Raw genomic sequence first — 24,256 nt, 5'->3', positions numbered from 1 at the left:
GCCAGTTGTGCCTAGGCAGCACCGCGGAGGGGGACAGCAGCCCTGCCCTGCCCTGCCCTGCCCTGCCCTGCCAGGCTGGCCCAGGTCCTGATGAGCTTTACCTCCAGCTCCCCCCTCTCAAGGTCAGGCAGCAGGAGGGGAGAGGGCCGAGGAAGCCGCCGGATGCCCTGGATAATCCTCCCAGCGAAGGGCGAGCAGGGCGCTTGGTGGAGGCAGGAGCGGGGCCTGCTGCGCTAGCTCCTAGGGGGCGCGTGGCACCCTGCCCTCAGCTCCTGGGCTCTGGGGGCTGTTTTGGGGTGGGGTGGGGTGGGGAGGAGGTCGCTCATCAGCGTCTGGCCTCAAGGGGCTGTGCAGCGAAGCAAATGGCACACAGCGCTGGGACCCAGGCAGCTCCTGGCACCTCTGCAGTCAGTGCAGGCCTCAGGTGCACTAAAACCAGAGCCTGTGTCTCCATTGTAGCTCCTGCCTGCGGAGCAGCCTCCCAGCTGAGCTATGGGCCTTGCTTCCCTGGTGCTGATGCAGCTGGACAAGATCTGAATCCGAATGCAGAGCAAGCAGGAGGGAGAGCCCTGCTGGGTGCAATGCCTCCCGTGGCTGGGCTCTGCCCTGTGGGGCACAGGGCCGTGCTCTCCGTCTGTTGTGGCCCTTGTGCCTTTTGTGTGGCTAAGGCTGCCAGGAGGCCATGGTGCCCCAGGGGGTTCTTGACCCAGGTTCAGCGCTATAGCCCCCACCTTGCTGGTGATCCCCTGTCCCTTCCCCCTCCTGGGTCCAGGCCAGGAGTGCTTATACTCAGAGCAGATGAGATGCTGAATGCCTCAGCTCACAGGGGCCTGGCTGGAGGGGCCATGTAGGCATGCTGTAATCCCTGCCCTCTTCAAGTGAGTTTGTACAGCACCTGGCACAAAGGGACCCTGGTCCTGACTGCAGCCCCTTGGCGCTATGGCAGTTCAAGTGCTAAACTATGCTGCAGGTTGGGCTGTATCTGCAGTGTGGTGATAGGGAAACTGAGGCACGGAGTGGGTGTCTTGCAGCAAGTCAGTGGAAGAGCTGGATGTGAACCCAGCAGTCCTGGTCCTTCCCCTGCCAGGACCACTGCCTTGCCCTGCTGTTGGTCTGACGCTGCAGAGGCGCGTGGCAGGGGGTGTCAGAGCCGTGGGCCAAACCAACAGCAGGACCTGCCCCTGGGTCAGGGAGCGTGCCATGGTCGGGCCCCAGGGTTCGAGGCCTGTGTGCAGCAAGCAATGTATCTCTGGGGCCTGCAGTTCTCGCTGGTTCTTGCTGCATGAGAACCAATGTGCTCTGGCTCCAAGGGCCCCTGGCAAAGATGGGCATGTCCTGGAGCCTAGAAAGCCCCCTCAGTCTTTGCCCTGGAGCAGCAGCTGGTGCTGTCTAGGGTCCCCTGCTCCCCCGATTGCTAGGGCCCAAGGAGCCTGACGGTGCCAGACGTTGCATTCATTCCCGAGAAGGGAAAGGAAACTCCCGTTGATTTCCTTCCTTTTGCTGGCTGCCTGTGTGGAGAGGGAAGCTGGGGGCTGCCCTGGCCTCTGCACCTGAAGCTGCTATGGGGAAAGATCCTTTGCCAAGTGCCTACCCACACTGCACCTCTGCCTGCAGGGCCAGCCATCCCTGGGAGCTGCCTCCCTGTCCCACGTTGGGGCAGGGGGATGTGCATGCAGCTCGCCCCTGCATAGCTCAGCTGGGGAGAGTGGGGTGGACTGTAAATGGACTTGTGCTTGAGACTGACCTGAGCTCTGCTGTGTCTCTGTGCTGATCATGCTGCTGATCCCTCCTCCGCTGGCCCCAGTGGGCTGTGCCTAGCGCTCTCCCAGCAGCCCCCAGCCCTTTTCCCACTCTCAGGGGTGATGGGTATCTTGGGGACCCCACCCCTGCTCTACTTCCTGGGATTGCACTGGCTGTGTCCCCTTGCTGAGCTGTGCCAGGAAGGTGCTGGGTTGCCTCGACCACACAAATATTTATACAGTTCAAAGGGTTTGTTTCCTGCCCTTGTTCCTGGTTTCCACAGAGCTTAAAGTTAAGGCAAGCACATGGAGCCGGGGTTGGGGTCAGAAGAGGCCAAATCCCACCCCGCCGATCCCCTCCATTGCCACAGTCACGGCACATGCAGTTCCCCTCCACGCTCACACACTCTCTGAGTTAAAGGGGCATCAGGAGCTGTGGTGTGAAGAGGAGCGCTGACCTGCATGGTTGGGTAAAGGTGATGGTTGAATTGATCTGGGGCTCCCCGGGCATTGTCTGCTTAATCCATGCAGTGGTCCCCTACCGGTTCTCCCCATTTGCCCAGTGGGGAAACTGAGGCAGATGGGTAGAGTGACTTGTCCAAGGCTGCTGAGAGCAGCTTGTCAGGAGGTGCACCCTGTCTCTGTCTGGTGACAAACTCAGGGGAGTGAGGGGGTTGTGCAGACACAGCGGACAGCAGCCAGCAATTGCCAGGTCACTGGGGAGCCCCCTGGGTGCCATGCAAAGGCTGAATCCTGCTGGTCTTTACTGCTGTGCTGCTTGCCAGGGTGACTGAAACAAAAGGTGGCTTGTGTCGCTCTCCCCAGAGCGTGTCTTGAGCCTTGGCAAGGCGGGTTCACTGTGGGGCACCCCACTAACACTCATCCTGTAGGATCTGTCATGAGAAGGCCACTGATACCTGGCTCTTCTGCTTTGTCCCCACCAGGACACCATGATGCGTTTGGCTGCGGTCACTGGGCTGTTCCTGCTCTTCAGCAGGTTCCTGGAGCTCTCCTGGGTGCTGGTGTTCACTGGCCTCTTCATTCTCCTGTTGAGCTTCCGGGGGTGGAAATTTCCCATCATATTCATCAAGACGATAAGGAGAGATGTCACGTAAGTATCCTGGGGACATCAGTAGGCAGCACAGACTGTGGAGGGGGAGCTGGGGGCAGCTCAGGTTGGGGTTGCAACCTGTGGGGCTAAGCCATTGCAGAGCTGGGTGCACCCTCCTTCCAGGCTCTGGTTGAAGGCCCAGCCCCAGGCTGAGGTTACCATCAGGCAGCTCAGCTGAGGACAAGGGTTGTCCCTGTAAAGCTGGGGGAAGAGTCGCTCTTTTGGACTCTGCAATCTCTGGCAGAGGCTCCCAGAGGGAGATAGCACTTCTGCTGAGGTCTAGCAGCTGGCTGTAACCTTGGACTCCAGCCTAGCCTGCAAAACACTAGCATGGCATGCAGTGTTTGTCTCCTGGACCTGGTGCTATGACTGGTGCCGGAAGAGCTCAGGAAATGTGACAGGCTTGGAGATGAGCCAGCTGGGGGGCAGGTGGGGGCTTAGGGAGGAACGGGGGCCCCTGGGCTTATTGTGGAGTGTTAAGTGCCCTGAGATGGCAGAGCTGCTCATTTGAGCCAAGGGGCACTCCTTGTGGCAGCACTCCAGGCAGATGCAGGCCGGGGGAGCTGTGTCCTAACCTTGCCCCAGCTTCCAGGCCTCTTGGACAGGTTGTCTCAGTGCCTTATGCAAATCCTCCCACCCTCAGACATGCTGTGAGGGCACTGCTTCCTCCATGCCATGCAGTGTCCCTCATCCTCAAAGGCCAAGGGAGGGAGATGTGTGAGGTGGCCTTTGGGCCTGGCCACTGGAGAGAATCCCTGTGTGTGGTGTGTTGGCAGCACGGGGCTGGTCCTGCTGAGGGTGAAGTGGAAGGTGTGGTGGCACGTGAGGGAGAAGAGCACCATCCCCAAGATCTTCCAGGAGACAGTCCGCAGGCACCCAGAGAAGACTGCGCTGATCTACCAGGGGACAGGCGAGAGCTGGACCTTCCGGCAGCTGGATGAGTACTCCAACCGCGTGGCTAACTACCTGCACGAGCAGGGCTTCCGCTCTGGCGATGTGGTGGCCTTGTTTATGGAGTCCCGCAACCAGTACGTGGGTCTCTGGCTAGGGATGGCCAAGCTTGGGGTGGAGACAGCGCTCATCAACTCCCACCTGCGCCAGGAAGCCCTGCTGCACTGCATCACCATCTCCAACTCCAAGGCTGTGATGTTTGGAGCAGAGATGATGGAAGGTGAGGAGTGTCTTGGGGGGGTGGGATCCCAGGTGGGTAGGTCACAGGTTTTTCCAGCTCTCCATTACTTCCCCACACCCACCACAGAACCCCAGGGAGAAGCCGCTACAGCAGTCTCTCCTGCTGTGGGACACTGAGCTGCTGTAACGTGGCAAGTAGGGAAACATTTTCAAGGCTGCATTTAAATCCAGCCCTGGACAGTTGTGCCCGAGGGTCTGATTCCGCACTGAAATGGGATGATGTCAGTATAAAGCAGGGCCTAAGAGTTGGCTACTGCTTGGTGGCTGTCTGACCACTTCTGGTGGGTCTCCAACCAGTCCCCAACCAGCAGGTGTCCACATCCCCTAAACTGTCACTGGTGCTGGTCTCCACTGGCTGCCAAACTCTGTGTGTGCAGTGGGGCATGATTCTTGTTCTGCTACCTGGTTTGTGGGATGGAGAGCTGGGCAGGGCTGGAAATGCTGTCTGGGGCTTGCTCTGCTGTTGTATCAGTGCTAAGGACAACAAGCAGAGGCCCAGGTAAGCCTGAGTTCTCCCTGTGAACATCTCTCTGCCAGTGGTGCCACTTCCCCACCCAGCCAGAGTGCATGGGCACAGAGGGGAGTCAGGCAGGAGTCCAAAGAAAAGCAAGGTCTTGTCCACATGACAGTGGCAGCTGGTTGCTGCCTTCCTGCTTCTGAGGGGGACTCCTTCATAGGAGCAATTTCCACCTTCCTTGTCTTGGACCCCTGTTGCCAAGATCTCTGCTGTCCAGTTCCAGCTTTTGTGCATTTGTCCCCCAGCTCCCAGCTCAGTGTCAGCAAACATCAGGTTTCACACCTGAGAGGCAGCAGGGCAAGAGAGTAAGGAAGCAGGGAGTGGGGTCTTCTGATGTATATGTGGTGTCCAAAGGCTCTGGAGTCTGGGGCTCTGGAGTCTGGGGCCAAGAGCCCTGGGCTGGGGCCAGCAGAGACCAGCCAGGCTTGCACTGAGTGATACTCTTGCCCTGGGCTGAAACTGTTTCATGGCATGAGTGCTCTGTGGAGCATAGGGCAAGCATTGCTGCTCCAGACCCACCCTGTGTGCAGCCTTCTTGGGAACACTAACTAGTTTCTGAGCCAGGTGTTCTCTTAGGTGGGTGGAAAACAGGTTGAGCCTGGAGAGAAGAGTGTAACGTGAGCTTGGATGCGTATGTACACATTAGTGCTGTGAGCCCTTTCTGATCCTCTCCCCAGGAATTTCAGTGTGACAGTTCTTTCCTTGACCTGCTCTCTGCTTCCTCTCCAGCCATGCAGGAAGTGCAGCCCTTCGTGAAGAAATCTGTGCGTCTCTTCTGCTCTGGGGAGTGGCACCCAGAATCCGCTCCCCTGGGAACAGAACACCTGGACCCCCTCCTCCAGGCAGCACCGCGGCACCAGCCAAACCCCTCGGAGAAGGGCTTCCTCGGTACGTGTTACATAGCAGGCAGTGGGTTATCGAGCCTTTGGGAAGGTCCTTGTTCTGTTTCCATAGTCTGTCCTCTCCTGCAGAGGTAGCAGAAAATCCCAGGACACTGGTACATGATGCTGGTTCATCTGAGGCGAATCAGATCCAGTTCTCATGAGGGAAGAGCTGCTGTGAATGTCATGTACCTGTCTGCTGCCCCAAGGCATGGCATAGTGCTTAGCACGAGGTTGCTGTGGTGCCAGCCTGGCCGTGCAATGGGACACACTAGCCAGCTGAATCAGCACCTGGGACTCTTTCCTTGGCACTCTCCTGCAAGCACAGTGCAGGCCTGAACCTGCTTAACTTGAGTAAGAATGCCGCAGGTGACTGCCGCTGTGCAAATTCATCTACACTGAACACCTTCAAGAGAAAATTGGATGATTATCTTGCTGGGATCCTATGACCCCAGATGACTTCCTGCCCTTTGGGCAAGGAGGCTGGACTCGATGATCTTCTGAGGTCCCTTCCAGCCCTAATGTCTATGAAATGTGGATGATGGTTTTAAATGTGGTGCTGTGATGCTAGTTGCCAGGAAGTGTAAAAGTACCAAGTGAAGAGCATGCAGGTGCTCATGGGCCTGGCTTGTCCCATCAGACTGGGGTCCCAGCCCCCTGGGAAACAGAGTTCCCAGCACCTGGGGATATACCATTGACTCCTCTCTCTGCCCACCAGATAAACTCTTCTACATCTATACCTCTGGCACGACGGGCTTGCCCAAGGCTGCCATTGTGGTCCATTGCAGGTAAGGTGGGGAGTGGATGCAGGGCTCAGAGACAAGTAGGCTCGGTGGGGTGGGACATAGCACTAGTCACCTGTGAGTGCAGAGCCTCTGGGCTGTCCCTCTGGCCTGGCTGCTGACACAGCCCTTCCTCCCCTGCCCAGGTACTTTCGCATGTCGAGCCTGGTTTACTATGGATTCCGCATGAGGCCGGATGACGTGATGTATGACTGCCTTCCACTTTACCACGCAGCAGGTAAAGACCTGGCTTCATGCCTGGAGCCTCTGCTCATGCCTCCCCCTGTCCCAGAGCCCGTCCCCTTGACCAAAGCATCATCCCCTTGCTTGAGACATCATTCCCTGCTGCAACCATGGCTGTTGTAAGCTGCCCCTGCTTCCTCCAGTGTATGCTGAGGAGGGTCAGGCCTGTTCATGTCCTTGTGTCCCATCAAATATACATAAAAGATTTCACGAGGCCCTTGAGTATCATGCTGAAGGACTGGGAACTGACACCAAGGCTGTTTCTCTGTTCAGCACTAGAAGCTAGGCCAGGACACTGCTAGCATGGACTTGGTTCTGCTCCTGACTCATCTGCTAGCTCCTACTATGACAGTAGGAGAGGGCCAGTCTCTGTGGGGTACTCTCAGGACAGCCTGCCTCTGTGGGGCACTCTGAGACCTCTGGATGGCTGCTGCTAACCCACACCAAAGCATTAACACTGTGGGGGCTGTGAGTACCACAGGTGATGGTGCCATAGGTGAAATGCTGTTTTGAACAAGGGGATTAAAGATGCGAAATTCCCCACCCCTTCCCCCTCCAGCTGGGTTGCAGTTGGTATCAGTTTCCCTCTCCCATAAGATGGCAAATCCCTCTGGCTCCATCTCTACCAGGAAACATCGTTGGGATAGGCCAGTGCCTGCTGCATGGCATGACCGTGGTGATCCGCAAGAAGTTCTCAGCCTCGCACTTCTGGGATGACTGTGTGAAGTACAACTGTACGGTGAGGAGGTGGAGGGTCTGGAGGACTAGTCCAGGATCCTTGGGCTGGTGAAGGTTGGGGCCTTGGATGTCCTTGCAAGCAGGGTCTCTGTTTCTCCCAGGTGGGGAGTGGGAGTTTGGTGCAGCCAGTGCTCTATGATCCACTGGGGAGGGAGAGCAGTTAGTCCAGGCTAAGCACTATCTGTAGTGAGTGACGTGGGGAACACCAAGGCCACTGGTTTTTGCATGGGAGCCAGAGGCAGGAATTAAACATGAGTTGGCCAACAGGACATCTAGGTCCCATTCTTGGCTCTACCACTGACTTGCAGAGCGACTTTAGTCAAGTCCCTTCCCTGGACTGTGCTTTCAACTGCCCACTTACTGAATGGGGCTGTAGGTGCCAGTCTGTGCCCTAGTGTATGGGAGAGTGGGCACTGGCCCAGGGCCCTGAGCAGACAGGAGAGTGGAAGGGTACAGCAGGTCACACCTCCCATCCCTCCCACAGATTGTGCAGTACATCGGGGAAATCTGCCGCTATCTCTTGAACCAGCGATACCAGGAGGCAGAGCAGCAGCACTGTGTACGCATGGCACTGGGGAATGGTCTCCGCGCATCCATCTGGAGGGAGTTCATGGCTCGGTTTGGGATCCCCCAGGTTGCTGAGTTTTATGGTGCCACCGAGTGCAACTGCAGCCTGGGCAACTTCGACAATAACGTGAGGCCCTGCTCCTGCCTGGCCCTGCTGGGCACTCCTCCTCTCCTCTTGGTTGCCATGGACAGTTAGGAGGTCTCATTCAGACACATGGCCTTCATGTCACTGGTGGGAACTCCATGATCCCTGCTCCGAGAGCTGCTCTGGCAGGCCAAGCCAGGATGGGTGGCTGAGAGCAGACTTGAGAGCAGGTGTCAGAAGCATCCTCTGATCCTGGGGAGAAGGATGGAACAATGGCTGGGTCTTTAGCCCTGTGGGCCTTCTACCCCAATGTTTGCAGGGAATCCAGAGACCTGGAGCAGGTTCTCTCTGGTCGGTGGAGCAGCACACCTCCAGCATTTCTGGAAACCAAGGCAGGATCCATCTCTGGGGGAGGAGATAACTGCTCTGGATAAGAAACAAGTCTGGGCAGAGAGGTTTGCTGGCTGCAATCGAGCTGCATCTCAGAGGCGCTTTTCTTTCAGGTTGGTTCCTGTGGCTTCAACAGCATGATATTTCCTGGTATTTATCCCATCGGTTTGGTGAGGGTGGACGAGGACACCATGGAGCTGATCCGTGGCCCAGATGGGCTCTGCATCCGCTGTAAAACAGGTGAGGGCATGGAGGGGTGACTTGGGGAACCAGCCCCTGCTTGTGCATCCCTCTGCCCTGACCTGTGCACCCCTGCCCAGAGGACAGCAGCACAGGAGTCTCTGTTTAGATGGGTGACTGAGTTTGTCTCCTTTCAGCCTTCAGTTCAGCAGAGATCAGAATCTAGCATAAATCCACAGCTGCCCAGTGCCCTGCATGAAATGAGTTCAGTAGTTCTCAGCCCAGTCCCCAGTTATCCATGTTCCTACAGTCTTTACTGTGGGGGGTGACTGCCTCATCACTCTGCCAGCTGTGTCAGCAAGGCCAGGTACTTCATGGACCAGGCAGATGGAGCTCCCTTCAACCTTTGCACATCCCTCCAGAACAAGCATGAGCCCTGTTGGGAGGACGATATGGGGGAAGCTTACTGACCCCATTGTGAGGGGGGATCCAGTGTCCAGGGCTGTCAGTTCAGCCCCTTAGCACTGAGAGACTTGCATGCTAGAGACCCTATCCTTGCAAAGGTATTTCCTCCCTCCCATCCATGCCCCAGCTTGTGTGGGTGCTGGCTGTGTGCCTAACAGGTGCTCTCAGCTCTGTGTGCTGCTGTATCTAAGGCAGTGTCCTGGCTGTGACTGACCACGTTTTCCATCCCTCTCACTGGCAGGGGAGCCAGGGCAGTTGGTGGGCTGCATTGTTAGGAGCAACCCACTGCAGCACTTTGATGGGTACCTGAACCAAGCAGCCACCAGCAAGAAGATCACCCAGAATGTATTCTCCAAGGGTGATTCCGCCTATCTCACAGGTGAGAGGAGCGCCCAACCTGTCCTGCAGCCCCTCCTGGCAGCAAGAGCTGGTGAGGTAGCATATGGCCCCCACTGGCCGACTCCCTGATTGCCAGTGGTGATTGCTTTATCAGCTTTGCCCACACAACCTAGTGATGTTGAGCCTCCCCTTCAGGCTGATGTGAACAATGTGAGCCATGGGGCAGGCCAGGAGCCTTATCCCCACTGGAAATATCAGGCACACAAAGGGGAGTTGACAGGTTCCAGGCCCTGAAGCAAACCTGGTGGGAGAGTCCTGCTACATAGCTAAACCCAGGATGTTGCATTACCTGCTGGATCCAGCTTTCTCTGGGTTGCACAGGGCAGCAGGGAGCCAAGACTAGTTCTGGTTGCAGCTTTGCCACTATCAATGTCCCCTCTCTCATGCCCTCTCCCTGATTGCTGGCATGGGGAGGATGATGGTGACCTGCTGCCAACAAGGGGTGTTGTAGCTGTTGCATGTAGTGTGTGTTGGGATCCCTGGGCAGAGAGTAGTCTAGAAAAGCAGGGCATCACACCAGCTCTATCCTGGTAGTGCTGTAGCTAGTGCCAGTGGCTCTTTAACTCCTGCTGCCCTTTGTTGCTCTGCTTCCCCAGGAGATGTACTGGTGATGGACATGTATGGGTACATGTACTTCCGAGACCGCACTGGGGACACCTTCCGCTGGAAGGGTGAGAATGTCTCCACAACAGAGGTGGAGGGGGCACTGAGCCGCATCCTCAGCCTGACTGATGTCGTTGTCTACGGAGTGGAGGTGCCAGGTAACTGGGATCAGAGGGCAGCTCTGCTCTTGCCAGCCTGCCTCTGTCCTTCATGCTGTGGCAATAGCTCTTTACCCCTTTGGCAGGTCCCTGCTGCAGGCCACAGCCTGCTGATCCTTTCACATGGTACAGGGGTGAACAGGTCCCAGAGTAGCAGAGGTGCCCATGGGCCTGCACAGGGCAGCTGTGTATGATCCTGCATGTGGTGGTAAATTTGGTGGCTCCCCATCGCCAAAGCCCCTGTCCCAGCTGGCACTACTTACTCTCCTCAGCAGAGAAGCCAAGAACCAAGTGGGCTATGGAGCATTGCCTTCTCACCACTAGTGGGTTCTTCCACTTCTGGTCTGAAGTGCACTGGGCAGGACTTTGAGGGGGAAGCTGTTAACTATGTTTGTGTGGATAGATGGGAGGCATGGGTCTGAAGGGTGGGCTCACAGCACCAGTGTTCACAGAGAGAAGTGGCTGTGGTGGGAGAGTCAGAAATCCCAGACAAGAGCTAGGTATGTGAAATAGCTTAGGTGAGAGAGAGTGTTGATGTCAGCCCATGTTCTGCACCTGGTTTCCTGCCAGTGGGTGGCTGTGATGCTGTCTTTTTCATCTGGTTAAACTCCACCTGACGTGGGTGTAAGTGGACAGGAGGGGCTTGAACTCAGAGAGAAGCATCTCTAGGGGCAGGAGGTGACCACTGGGTGTCGCTGGCACCCCTTGCCCTGTGGGGCTCTGGCATTCAGCCTCAGCAGAAGCATAGCCAGTGGTAGAGGAGTGAGAGACTGGGCCCTCCCTGCAGGTGTGCCCTATTCTGAAGATGGGCTAATGACAGGGTGGTGCCATGGAAATGCCTTTTGCAGACTGCAGTGGATGTGTTGGGGTGTGGGGGAAGCCCTAGTGGTATCTGTCATGGATATAGTTAAGGTGACTGGTGGAGCTGTGTGCATTGCCTGGACTTCTGAACCTGCTGCAGAAGGCCTAGCACTCCTCCACCACCTTCTGGAATATGTGGGGGAGATGCCTTGTCTGTTGTGTCCATCCTTAGGATGCTGGCCTCACCTATTCAGGCAGTTCCATCCCCGGCCAGATGAAGTTCTTAGCTGGCCTAAACGGGTGGGGTGATAATGCACCAGACCCCTCCTGCCCCTTACATCACCTCCTCTGCTATGTTCCAGGCATGGAGGGGAAGGCGGGCATGGCGGCCATTGCTGACCCTGAGAATTCCTGCAACCTGGAGAGCTTCATCAGTGAGCTCAAGAGGGCCCTGCCCTTGTACGCACAACCTGTTTTCCTGCGGTTCCTGCCAGAAGTCCACAAGACAAGTGAGCCCTCCCTGGCATGCGTGGCAGGGCAGCTTCATCTATCCTTTTCACAATGTGGAAGGAGATGGGGTGGGAGTGATGCCCTGGGTTCTTAGAGGGTGTCTGGGGAGTTTCCCCTTACTGTAAGAGGAGGAGAATGATAGTAAAGTGCCTGGAGGTCTGATAAAACCTCAGCTCTTACTCAGCCTTATTCATCAGATGCTTACATCAGACATTTAGACAGACACTTAGCTGGGATGGTTTAGTCAGGGATGATCCTGCCTTGAGCAGGGGTCTGGTCTAGATGACCTTTTGAGGTCCTTTCCAGCCCTACTTTCCTATGATTAGACAAGAAGCCCAGGAAGTCAGGACTCCTGGGATCTGCTCCTGGTTCCGAGCCGTGTGATTTAGATGAGGTGTTTGCACTTTCCAGTCTATAGTTTCCCCATCTATGAACTTGGGATATTCTGACTTTCCCCACATGGACTTGTGAGATGTAATTCATTAATGCTTGGAGATTTGCCATTGAAAGTTGCAATGGAACTTTACTCATCTGCTTGGTTTTTCAGCCAAATATGGTTTTTGGATGCTTTTCTTCATTCCACATGCCTGCACGCTAGCTGTGGTGGAGCTTGCAGGATGGCAGAGAATCAGTGTATCCTGTGCATCCTGGCTGAACAGCTATGTGCTCAAGATGGCTGTCAGCAGAATTAGGCTGGAGCTGCAGGGATGGGCTCTGCTGTCTTGAGAATCATGTTCTGAGCTTCCCAGCAAGTCTGATCTATGGCACAGTCCCACTAGCCCAACTCCCCAACATGTGATCCTGTTAGCGGTGGCCAAAAGAACTGTGCTAATACAGCCCAGTCCCACTCAGGGTAGCACTCTGGCCTTTGCTGGGAGAGGCTGGCCCTCACATAAGAGGTTGAAGAGCCTTTCACAGCATCGGTCATGGGAGAAGTCTTCTAGATCAGGCAATAGACTCATGCTTTAACGTTCTAAGATCCCAGATTTGGTCCTAGCTCCTGACAACCTTCCCCATGGTGTGGAGAAGGATCCCCCATAACAATAGTAGTGTCTGCAATCTCCACTTCAGTCTTGGTGGGGCAGGAGTAGGAAGGCAGGGGCAGGTACCCGTGAACTGCAGCCATGGAATGAATGGTTCCTTGCTGCCTCTGACTTTCACCCCTTGCTGCTTCCACCCAGGCACCTACAAGTTCCAGAAGACGATTCTGCGCAAGGAGGGTTTTGACCCCACGGTGGTGAAGGACAAACTGTACTTCCTGGACTCTAGGCAAAGCCAGTACCTCCCTTTGGACCAGGAGGCCTTCACAAGGATCCAGTCAGGACAACAGAAGCTGTAACCAGTGAGATTCTGTTGGCCACCTCCCCCTGTCCCTGTACTGCAATGGGATGGAGTGGGCAATAAGAAAGAAAGGGTTAAAGGATTATAATGAAGGGCATGCTAGGGCTTTTGTTTTATGAGTTTTAAAGGTAAAGGTTCAGGGGACTGGAGAGGGGGAAAGGTGACATACCAAAGCATAGAATCATTATGGCTTTATTTTCTATTCTGTACAACAGTAGCCCCCTGGGGATGTGCGTATGGGGTCTTCAGTTCACCTATGGCCAGTGCATGTGCCATGGGAGCTGTGGGAGCCACCATGGAGGAGGAGGAAAGGCACCCGCTGCCCATGGGACTCTGATTCCAGGTTTTTCTTGCTTGCTCTCTTTCTCTCCCTGTTCTGCGGATGCTGCTAAGTCCCAAAAGGGCTGGTGACAGCGATTCCTCATGAGGGTCTCCTGGGGGTGATGCTGTGCTTGCCTTTTCCCCAAGCATCCAGCCTGTGGGAGCCTGGCCCCTGCCACTGAACCACTCAGCTGGGTGGGGACCAAAAACATGACCCCCTTTGCAGGCTGCTGCAGTTGAGGAAGGGGAGAGGGAGCAGAGCAGACTGGGGGCCCAGGGGAGGGACAGGTTTCCCTGCCATGCCTCACTCTTCCCAGGGGTCCAACCTTTTTTTCTTTCGCACTTTCTTTCTTTTTTTCTTTCACACTCATGTGCACATATATAATGTGTGTATATGTATATTTTGATTTTATCTTAATTTATTGGATTTTTTTTTCTGAAAAAACAAAAATACATATTCCAGGCTCATGCACTGGTGTCAGGACCATCCTAGCTCTGCCCTAGTGCTCATATACCCCTCCCATGTGGTGGGAGGGATCTGCCCTTGCACTTGGGACCAGTCCTTTTCCAAAGGTTAGGGCAGAAGAGGAGGCTGCGGTCACTCCCTGAAGGGACCAGCTGAGGGCACAGCACTCTTGTGAAACTGCACCCCTTTGGCTGCCCCTGGGGAAGTCTTCAGTGCTGTTGACTGGACATGATGGATTCTGTAAACCTGACTGTGTTCCTCGCTCACCTTGTTTCATAAAAGCCAGGGGATTAAGAGCCTGGCTTGTGTTCTCGCTGAGGTGCTGAGCATTTGCAAGCCACCCAGGAGCCAGTGCTTAGCACCTCAGAACCTAGCGTCTCTCTCTCAAGGGAGCACCATTATCTGGGCCTGATTCCGCGAGATCTCTGTGGGTGGGTGATAGGTGTTGTATGGTGGGAGGCCTCCAGAGGGGAAAACTTTTTGGTGTTTTTTTTTTAATTTTACATGTTAGCCAGATAAGTCTTTTTTTTTTTTTTAATTTCTGTCTGTCTGGGAGGGCAGGCTGCACATCTGCTGCCTTATGTGTGCTTCCACAGGTCCGCACCTAACTTGTCTCCACAGCTGAGTCCAAGCATGGGACCCTTGAGGTTTCTCTGGTGTTGCTCGTTCTTGCTTAACCCTGCTGCTATATCGGGGTCAGGTGGGGGCCCGGCTTGAATCCTGGCTGAAGGAAGCAGAAGCAGTCGAATCAGAGCAGAGAATTTTTATCATTCCCCCACCCCTCGTTAGAAATGGCCAGTAGGTGGAGGAGACTATTCTTCCACCGGGCTCCATGTGAAGGGCCAGGCTTTCCAGTGTGCCCCTCAACATGTGCCTGTTTGCACACATGGTGCCTGTATGTGAATGAGGGGAACTGGGTTCTCACTCATGCACTAGGTCCCCAGGCATCCACTGGGGACAATAACCTGCAGCCTAGAACAGCTCCAGGATTTCATGGACCCCCCTTGGCCAAGCTTAGAACCAGGCATGTTCTGTTGCAAAGCAACAGGTCTGGGATGTGAGCTAAAAGAAATCCCCATCTCCATTAGATTTAGGACTTACAGTCTTTTGCTACCAGAGGTGGGAGCCTCAGTGGCAGAGGAGAGGAGAGCAACGTGCCCAAAATAGGGCAAGGATATAATGGGTTCGTGGATGTTGTAGCCACCCCTGTTGGGTGTGGCCACACTATGAGTTGCCTTTGGGTTTTTGGCACATGGTAACAAACTGGTAAAATTCCTGTGTAGTTTGATCACTTCCTCCTGTGATACAGGTTGAGGTGGATGTTCAAGGGAAGTGGATGGTTACCTAACATCAGAGAAAGAGATGCACTTTTTCTTTTTAATCATGTAATGACCTGGCTATCAAGTAAGCCCTTGGTGCTTGCAGCATGTGGCTTTAAAGAAAATAAGCGGTTTACAGGTTCCAACTAGATTCATTATTTATTCTCCCATCATGCTGCTTCCATGTTAGAGTAGATCTAGTTGTGGATGATGCAGTGTGAGGTCTCTGGGATCAGCCAAGGGGTACATGTGCGGATGAGTGAGAGATCCCAGTCTGAGGGTGTCATTCTAGTGATATGCTCTGCAGAGCTGAGGTCTCTCTGAAGGTCCTGCAGGTCTGCCCACCAGAGGGAGAGCAAATGGTGGTTGCAGTCACTGGGGAGGGATGAGAGAGGCATACATTCTGCATCCCATGGCCAGAGCCATTTTATCCTCAGAGGTCCAAACATCTCCTGGCCTGATGACAGTGGCAGTTGAACTGGGGTGGAAGGAATTATTGAGGACGACAACTTGCCATCCATTGTCTCACTTATGCACATCCTTCTTCTCCAAGATACGCTCCAGCACTGGGATGCCTGCATGCCAAGACACCACCCCTCAGAGCAAAAGTCTAGCTCAGCCCATCACAGTTGCTTTCAGGACAGCATTTTCCCTCATGTGCTGTCAGGAGCCTTTTTGTCCTCTGTGCTGGTCTCCCTTTCTCCCTCACTCTGCAATCCACCCCTCTCCCCTTGTCCTGGCACAACTGAATGTTTCTCTGCAACCTTTCCCCTTCACCTCTCTTGCAAGTGTTGGAACAAACCCTTCCAGTGTCCAAGATGTTCGTTTTTGCCTCTGCTGATTGTCTTTATTTCAACATCTACTCAGGAACAGGGTGGGGTGGGCTGGGGTGGTGGCACTGAAGGGGTGGCAGGGCACAGGGATATTGTTATCAGCTCTTGGAAGGGTTGAGAAGGAGTGAGAACTTGCTTTGCATCCTCCTTGGACGCTGTATCATTATCACATGACTTCTTCTTTTTTGACGTTTCAAACCTTATGGCCTGTAATTCCTGTCGTGAAATAAAAACGTGGGATCTTCATGTCCAATAAAGGAGGATTTCAAATTCACTAGCTCCTGGATCTTATGATTGTGTGTCATGGCACGACTCGTTTAACAGACCCTGGCTGGGGACTTGAAATCAATGCCTGAGTCCCAGTTCACCATTGTTAAGATTTCATCCTATTCTTTTGCAAGAGAGAAAAAAGCTCCTGGCTGACTTCTGACTACCTTGGGAGCAGCTATGGTCAAGGATCTCTGACTACATCAGGTGAGGGGAGAAGCTTGCTCTGATGGTTAGATAAGGGCGTGATAATCTGGGATCTTCCTTTCTATTTGTAGCTTTGCTGACAATTTAGTGGTTGATCTTATACCACCTTTTAAATGGTTGTAAAGCAGTGCAATGTTTGTAAAGCAATTTGCAATCCCCCTTCTTAAAAGATGCTCATACAGGTGAAAAGTATAAATGATATGTATCAGTCAATGCAATTAATAGATATAAAATGACCCAGACAGCCATATAAAAAGGAGAGGGGTAAATGAGCAATCTTAATTTGAGTGCTTGACTTTTGCAACTTTGAAAATGTTCTTTGATGATGCAGGGACAAGCAAGGGTTAGGCAGACCAGGGTTGTTCACTTTCCCAGATTTTCAAGAAAGCAAGCTAGAATAAAACCCTAGAAATTCCAGCGTGTGGTGTCAAACTGGTACCCATTTGGGTTGCCAGCAGGGCTAGAGCCTTTAGATCTACCACATGCAGCTCAGCCTCATGAGCTAAAAGAGTAACTGAGAGCAGCGGATGGTGGTTGTCCTCTGTGTTGACCAGCACAAGGTAGGAAGGGAATGCTTTGTTGGTGGGTCTCACGGGTCTCTTCTAACAAATGAACTGAGAGACTTGGAGATTGTGGGTTTTCTTCCAGGCTCTAGTGGGGAGTATGCTCTATTGAGTGCAGCCTGTTCTGCCCAGATATTACCCTGTCTGCCCTGGCACTTTCAACCTGTCCCCATCACTGGCTCTTAGTCCCAGTCCCATTCCTCTCCCATGACCAGAAACTAGTCCCTAGTCACTGGGCTTCTGATCTCAGTTCTGGCTTTCTTGCTCAGCAAGTCCTAGTCGTGCCCTTTTGAAACTCCCTTTTCCCACGGCAGTCCAGTGTTACAACTGAAAGGAAAGCCCTGCTCAGGCCCCATCCTGGATCCTACCTAGTGCAGATGAAATATTCAGGGTGTTTAGCTGCTAAAATCTCTACTCTGCAGGTGCAAGCTATTAATTTGATAACGGTTTATAACTTGGTCAAATTTGGATGGATTTTCACAAGGATGTCATATCCCTGGAATAAAGGAGGCATTTCAAGTCCATGCTTCAAATGCATAGAGGGTCTAAAGCCTCTTTAAAAGGTCACCATTTTTATTTTGATGTGGGGAAATACAAAGCATTCTTCTCTGCCTTGCTCTTGGGAACAGCTGAACTATTTTGGCTAACATGAAAATAATAGCCTGAGGCAAATATGTAGTGTTGAACATTTCAGCAGGGATGGTCAAAGCTTAGCAGGTTTATACGCAACCACAACAGCATCTTGTAACAGGAAGTGTTGGGCAGCCTGAATAATATGCAGTGCTACTAGTCCCGACTATCATAATGGCTCTGGTGAAAATCTGTTTTCTATGAATAATCAAATCCTCACAATCCTATTTTGCTTTTCCATCACTTTCCAGTCTCCCATGTTGTAGATATTTTGTTGTTTAGGAGTATTCACCAGACAGCCTGAAACTGAAATCTGGTGTTAGACATTTTCTTTCCATTCCCCTGGTTGCCAATTATAGGGCTGTGGATTGGTAGTGACATTTCTTCTTGGTACAGAACCACAGGGAGGGATCAGCCTTGCTGCACAGGTGACTTGGAGGCCCATGGAACAGCTGTGAGGGTTCAGGATTTGGGAAGCTATTGCAGGGCATGAGCAGAGGTGTGGAGGGAGTGGAAGAAATTATTATATGTTGGTGGATCTACTGGTAAGCTAAGCTAGCAACTGTTCCTTTGGGGCAGCAGGGGTGAGTGTGCCATTAGGGCTGTCTTAAGCTGTAAGACCCCTGGGAGGCTGTGTGGAGAGAGTCCTTCCTCTGTTCACTAATGAACAGCCCAGATTCAGCCAGCTCTGTGGCTGCAGTTGAGCCCGAAAACATTTTGTGGACTTTGCACACAGAAGTGGAGAGAGAAACAGGTAGGTCTCAGGTGGAGCCTGCTGCTTCTCATGTTTGTCTTTGCTTTGCATGTGCTGCTGCGAGTACCAGAGAAGCGGGTGTCCCACAGGAGGACAAGCGAGATAGAACCACCTGCCTGCAACGTCGGCCTCTGCTAAGGCTTGATTTGCAGTCAGTAAAGCTGCAACTCCTGCAGCTGCCAATGGGGGGTGTACTGGGCACAGTTAACATCCCATCTGCTTGCCAAAGGCAGGAGATGCTGGTCTCTATCCTCTGGTGGGATTTCACCCAGCCCTTGGGGGCAGGTCAGAAGAAAGCTCCTAGCCACCGTCACACCTGCCTCAAGCAGGCATGTTGTGCTGCTGCAGATACAAGGTGACAGGACGGATTCAATGGGTGTATAAAAGCAGCTGGCTTGGTGTTCAGATCCTGACAGCGTCAGGGGAAGGCAGTGCCTTCATGTCCCTTCAAGAGACCAGTGTTGCTCGGGCACTCCAGCTCCTTCACTAGTGCATGTGGTTTCTTGCAGACCAGAGGGTCCTTAGTAGCCACATCCTTTCTCCAAAGAGGAACGATGCTGCTGGCACAAGCAGTGCGATGGAAACAAGGCCACAACCCATGTTAACACTCCTGCATGTCTGTAATGACACTTGCAGCTGCTGGTGCCCTGGTGCAGAGATCAGAGGCTTGGGCCCATATTGGGAGGAATTCCAGCCTCCAGGCTGTATGTAAAGGGCTCCTTTGCAGATGGCTGCACACTCCCTCGGGGGCCTTTATGGCAGCATGGCTGGTTAGTGCATTCCCCAGAGCACAGGAGTGAGGACAGCATGCGTGTCACTCGGTGGAGATGAGCTGCCTGCCCTTGTGCTCCATGCTTATCACTCCTCACTGCTCACATCAGCCTGAGGGAAGTGAGGTGTAGGAAGGCTTCAGCCTCTGCTCTGCTAACTCAAGGTCACCTGCTGCTCCCCCAATGGGAGCAGAAGTCAGCCTCTCTCTCTAAAGCACCTGTACCAGTTAGGGGCTGTCAGTACTGTTACAAATCCATGGAAGATTCCTCCATGGCTGGGGGTGACAGGAGATTGATGAGGACGTGGCTTGAAGTAAATTTAGCACCGACGCGAAATGAGGACAGGGTTGTGCTGTCGGTACGGACACAAGGCTGGAGATGCCTCTTATGCTCCAGCCAGAACTCGCACCCTGACTACGCAGCACTCGTCTGTGCTTCACGCAGCTTCACGTGTCCGACAGGTTGGGATATGCAGGAAGACTGCAGCAACTGGGAGCATAGAGACATTTGGATGGGAATGCTGGCAAAGCAGAGGACTCATGGATAGGGGAGGCCAGGAATATTTAATAAATGGGAAACAACCTGGCAAACTGCCTGCCAAGAGGAAAGCAGTCAGCAGGTCTCTGTTAAAAATAGGCCTGTCAGCCAAAGAAGTGGCTCCTTCCCTTGCAGGAATTTTCAGAAGAGCTCTGTTCCTATCAACGGTCAGGGTTTCAGAACACCTTCGCTCCCATTTTGGCACCTGGGCAAACAGAGTATCCAAAAAAGTAACCTGTGCTGGGTGCCCCTCTTTAAAATGCCAATGCTTGAGATGAGTTAAGTTGGGTTTTTTTTCAGAATTCAGCACACTGCCCCTCTCCTTTGTAGAGCAGGTCATTTAAACACAGAGCCCAGAAAGTTTGGCCCCACCTATTTATTGAGGTGCTGTAATAGGATTACATGGTTACACTAGCACCTGGCAGGAATAAGTCTTGGAAGCATAAAGGAAGCACGCAGAACGGTGAATGTTTGCAATGTACCATGTATACTTGTATCATTGGGCAGTGCCCTCGGGTCTCAAAAGCACATAGGGAAGTGTTGAGAGCTACAAAGATGTTGATGTGGTCCTTAGGAATATGAATACCCTAGTTCACTGGGTAGCTCCCATGTAAATAAGAGAATCTGGGCCAGAGAACACCTCCACACCTTGTTACAGAACAGTGTTGTGTTACTCCTGTTTTAACAACGGGCTTTCACAAAAATCCCATGCGCCCTTGAGTCTGTGAGAGAGCACGCATCTCAGAGGTGCGTGAGGCTCTAAGAGGAATGGCACCGGGGTAACGGCACTCCTGGAGAAGTGAAAATGATTCCTCTAACCAAAAGAGGAAATGCCACTGGACAAACCAGCCTATTGCAGGCAGTTTGCTGGGTGTATGTAGCCTGTGCTCCACAGACCAATATTGAGCAGATTGATGATAAATTGCAGGATTTGGAGGTCAGTGTGAGGGAGTAGGAACTACAAAAGAGGTCTGGGGAGGTGGGAGATCTTTTTCTGTTGTTTTTAAATGCTGTAAAACTGGCACAATTCGTCCTGGGAAACGGGCCAAAGATTTGCTCTTCCAATCTAATTTGGAGCATGACCTGTTCTCATTTAAGTCTGGGGAAAAAAACTCCCTTTGACTGGCATAGTGCACAATCAAGCCCCTGAAAAGCACAGGGATGATTCAATTCAATCAGAGCCGGTTTGGCGGCATCCAGGGATGGGGGAGACTCCATCAAAATCGGGGAGAAACACCCAAGCTGCCTTGTGGTCCAGACACGGGCTTTTTGCATGCGTCTCCTAGGGGCCTCCTCCAGCTCATCCTTGTCCCCAAAGAGCTATGATGTGGGACCTGTGCTCCCATTGTCACCTTCTCTGATCAGCATGATTCAGTCTTTCCCTGGGCTCATCCTGCAGGCTGCTGAACTCTTTCAGCCTCCATCAAAGCTCTGAGGACCTGAAAATGTCAGGCAAATCCCACTGGGCCTTTGGCACGTATAGGGAAGGGATCTGCTCTTTACATAATACAGTGCACTAATTGCTGAGGGCTGTGCAATCCCAATCAGTGTGATAGAGACTGTTACAAGCAATAACCAAAATGGATGGAGACAGTCAAGGCTAGAAGCGTGTCCCTCTGTGGAGGAGCCCCTAGCCATCCAAGTGGCCTCTGGCTTGGTAATAACAAGGGGCTAAGCAGCAGAGGGCTAGCCGTGTTCTCAGCTTTGAGTATCACTTTCAGCTATTCTGAAGGTTAAACGCCTGTTTAGAGCCCCCTATTGAAGGTAGAGACGGGGGTGCGTTATTGTTTAAATGCCCTCAGGCTTTGTTTAGCTGCTTTCAACGATCCCTTGAATTAAAAAGCACTGCACTCCCCCCAGCCCAACACCCCAGCCGGAACATAAGTGCCTCCTGGGGGAGGCAGGCAGCTTCCTGTGAGCTGTAATGACATTCAGTGCTCCATCGGTTCAGCTCCCGCTTTCTTTTTGCTGCAGTTTAACCCGGGCACAGAGGCCGGGCTCCATCTTACTGATCTCTGCTTGACACCCAATTACCACATGAATGGGAGAGAAAGGCTGCAAAAGGCTTTAACTCCCACTGACCCTCCCTCCCCTCTGCCTGCTTCCCCCCTCCCAAGCCCCCTCTCCTTTCTCTGATGCAGAGAGAGTTCAAAACTGAGACTGGGAAATCAAACAAAGCCCAGAGTAAGGAAACCCATTGTTACTGCTTTAGAGAGAGCTTCAGTTTTCCCATCTATTGTTCCCCTTGAAGTTTGACTTGATGTGTGGAGGGATGCAAACAGCTGTTTGTGGATTCCCCTGATGCTTTATTGAAAAATAATTGAATCCTCACTACAAGGCTCCCTGATAAAATGCTTCCTCGTAGCACTGGGCCTCATTGTAAATCCCTTATTTATAAACTTCTTGTCCCTGTAAAATGCGATGGCTACCCGAATCGCTTCCTCTTGGATAAACTGTGGGCCAGCGCAGGAGGCATGTCTCTTCCACACTCAGGGGAGAGAATGAGGAACTGAAACAACCACCACAAAAGAATGTTAACCTTTTTATTATGTAGGTAAATTCTCCAACCGAGAATGAATTTGTGACCTGAATTTTTCTTTAGTGTGGCTGCATTTGTGGGAGGGGAACCAGGATGAGCAGTGTATAGACTGTGGTAAGGCAAGTCTGGGCTGTTTCCTGTTGCACGCTGGGGCACATCGGCTTGGGATAGCCACTGTATCCACCACAATGACACTTACTAGCTTGTACTTGTTGCAGGCCAAATTCTGCTCCTGGTTCCACCCATGCAACCCCAGTTAGATCAATGAAGAGTCACCCTTGTAATCAAACAGAAGATTTTGACTGCAAAACTTTGAGTAAACCTGAGCTTTGATTAAGCTATTTCTGAGTTTACACCATAACTCAATGGGTTACATCCAGCAGAGTTAGCTGTGAGTTCCTGAGAGCAGGAAATATGTTTATCGAATGTCTTCTACGCTTACGATGACAGTTTGTCAGTAGTTATATGCATATTCATTTTTATTAAGACAGGTTATTTCCTCCAACAAATTTAAGGGATTTTTTTATTGCTGCAGCTAGCTTTGATTCTAATGAAAAAGTTTCTTATATCCCAAGGCACCTGGTGCCCATTAACATGATGCCATAGTGTCTCAGGTGTTCAAAGACTCTGGGCAATTCTGGAGCTACACATCTGGATATCAAGCTGAAATATCTTTGTGTGTATTGTATTATGCTTTTTCTTTCTTTGTTTTGCCATAGGGAAACAACACAAGAATCTGTTCCTGTGATATTTCTACAATCCAGGAGCAAAAAACCTCCTCCAGCTCTCCAGCCTCATGCACGGCTTCTGGAAGCATAACGTTGTAACAATGAAAAACAAACACAACTAGACATTTCCAGTACAAGGCACCAGACCCTGCAAGCAGCCGTTGTGACTTCTATAGAGTAACGCTACATGGTGTTCTTTAAGGATGCATATCTCGATAGCAACACTTGCTTCCCATAAAATGAAGTTCAAGGTCTCAGCCCTTATATTAAGATACTTCATGGTGTGAGCCACCGGTATCTAAAGGATCATCTAAAATATCTACAAGATATCTAAAACTTTTAGACAAAGATCATGGTCACTCCCTGGCACTATGAAACTTTACACTGAGAGCCAAGTTCATCTGTGCAGGAAAAAGAGCTCTCTCAGGGCTGGTCTGAGACTGCACGATCCCGCCATCTCCCTCCAGGAACAAAGGGTATTACAGAAGTCCCCACCTCCTGCTGCGTGTGCAAGGCACATTTCTTTGACCTTTCTCTCCTAAGCATCATATAGTAACGTAAGCACGTGCAGGTGCGTTACAAATCATGCGAAACAGCCCCATGTACATGCTTCTCTCTCTGGAAAGGGGCTGGGATAACAAACCCCTGACAAATTAGCCAGGTTGCTTTGTGCGGGACTGGCAGATGCTCCGATATTACGGCCCCGAGCGTAAGGTAAGACTAGACGAGAGCAGAACTGAACGTGGATTTGCCAGGACGGGTTCGCGGTACGAAATCCCGTTTTCCTGCGCAGCATCCGACCGCTGGTGACTAGATCCTGAGCCAGGCGGGTCGCTAGCCTGAGGTATTTAAATTGCTCCTATTTTTTTATTTTTTTTGGTAAAATGTGTGAAACAATAACGACAAAAGGTGAGCTGTTTTTAATGGTGTAGGTAAATTCTCCAGCTGAAACGGATTTGTGACCTGAGCTTTTCTTTAGTGCGGTTGCACCTGCGCCAGGGGAGCGGGGAGGAATGTCTCCTAGCAGTTTCCCGCCCAGGCCCGGCCCATGACCCCGCCCAGCCCCCGAGGGCCCGCCCTGCCCCTATTGCTAGGCAACGCGGCGTCCCCGGAAGCGGTCTGCCGCTTCCGCGGCGGGGCAGAGGTGTACTTCCGGGGCGGGGAGCCCTTTTCCCCCTCCCCAAGATGGCGGCGCCCGTGTCTCTGCTGGTGGAGTTCGGGTGAGGAGGGCGGTCGGGAGGGTCTGGGCCGTGGCTGGTGCCCGGCTCTGAGGGGAGCAGGCTGCGGGGGCTCCTCTGGGCCAGGGCCGGGGTGGGGTGGCTGAGTGTTTCAGCGAGGGAGCCACGATGCCATTAGAAAGGGGGTGGCAGGGGAGGGGTGACTCGTGGTGCCTAATGAGGGGCCCACCTGCGTTTTCGGGATGAGCGTGGCTGCATTTTAACCGGCACGGAGCTATGAGCGGTCCTGGGACACTTCGGGGGCACGGCGGAGTTGTCACTAGTCACACCCAGGTCAAGGACAGATTGTGGCTCCCTGCGATCTGAGGAGGCCTGGCAAAGAATGTCCTGCGTTTGGAAGCGTGTCGATCTCCGTCCCGGCCACGTCATTGGTCTGACAAAAG

General features: G+C 52.7%; 2 protein-coding genes across 4 annotated transcripts in view; both read left to right on the top strand.

The window, feature by feature from the left end:
* The first annotated feature begins 6 nt into the window (after window positions 1-6).
* Window positions 7-15,901, top strand: SLC27A4 (solute carrier family 27 member 4). 3 transcript variants are annotated; one of them, XM_025205026.1, is made up of 13 exons: window positions 7-122; window positions 2,684-2,850; window positions 3,627-4,021; window positions 5,288-5,446; window positions 6,158-6,227; window positions 6,368-6,459; window positions 7,094-7,203; window positions 7,687-7,896; window positions 8,358-8,484; window positions 9,131-9,268; window positions 9,885-10,049; window positions 11,213-11,359; window positions 12,542-15,901. In XM_025205026.1, exons 2-13 carry the CDS (start codon window positions 2,690-2,692, stop codon window positions 12,697-12,699), a joined length of 1,932 nt encoding a protein of 643 aa, XP_025060811.1. In that variant the 5' UTR covers window positions 7-122; window positions 2,684-2,689; the 3' UTR covers window positions 12,700-15,901. The 3 variants fall into 3 exon arrangements, with proteins under 3 accessions (XP_025060811.1, XP_006024449.1, XP_014375774.1); XM_006024387.3 differs by lacking the exon at window positions 7-122 and adding an exon at window positions 1,685-2,215; XM_014520288.2 differs by lacking the exon at window positions 7-122 and having other exon boundaries at window positions 2,640-2,850; window positions 12,542-12,702; window positions 12,917-15,901.
* Window positions 15,902-23,753: 7,852 nt separating this feature from the next.
* Window positions 23,754-24,256, top strand: part of URM1 (ubiquitin related modifier 1) — a 24,588-nt gene continuing 24,085 nt past the window's right edge. Inside the window, exon 1 of the mRNA XM_006024300.3 lies at window positions 23,754-23,855. Coding sequence (XP_006024362.1) covers window positions 23,821-23,855 — 35 coding nt within the window. The 5' untranslated portion in view covers window positions 23,754-23,820. The remainder of the gene's footprint in view (window positions 23,856-24,256) is intronic.

Source organism: Alligator sinensis, unplaced genomic scaffold, assembly GCF_000455745.1.
Source record: "Alligator sinensis unplaced genomic scaffold, ASM45574v1 scaffold388_2, whole genome shotgun sequence".
Classification (NCBI taxonomy): domain Eukaryota; kingdom Metazoa; phylum Chordata; order Crocodylia; family Alligatoridae; genus Alligator; species Alligator sinensis.
Note: the sequence above shows the minus strand (reverse complement) of the source record. Positions and strands in the feature narration are given on the sequence as shown.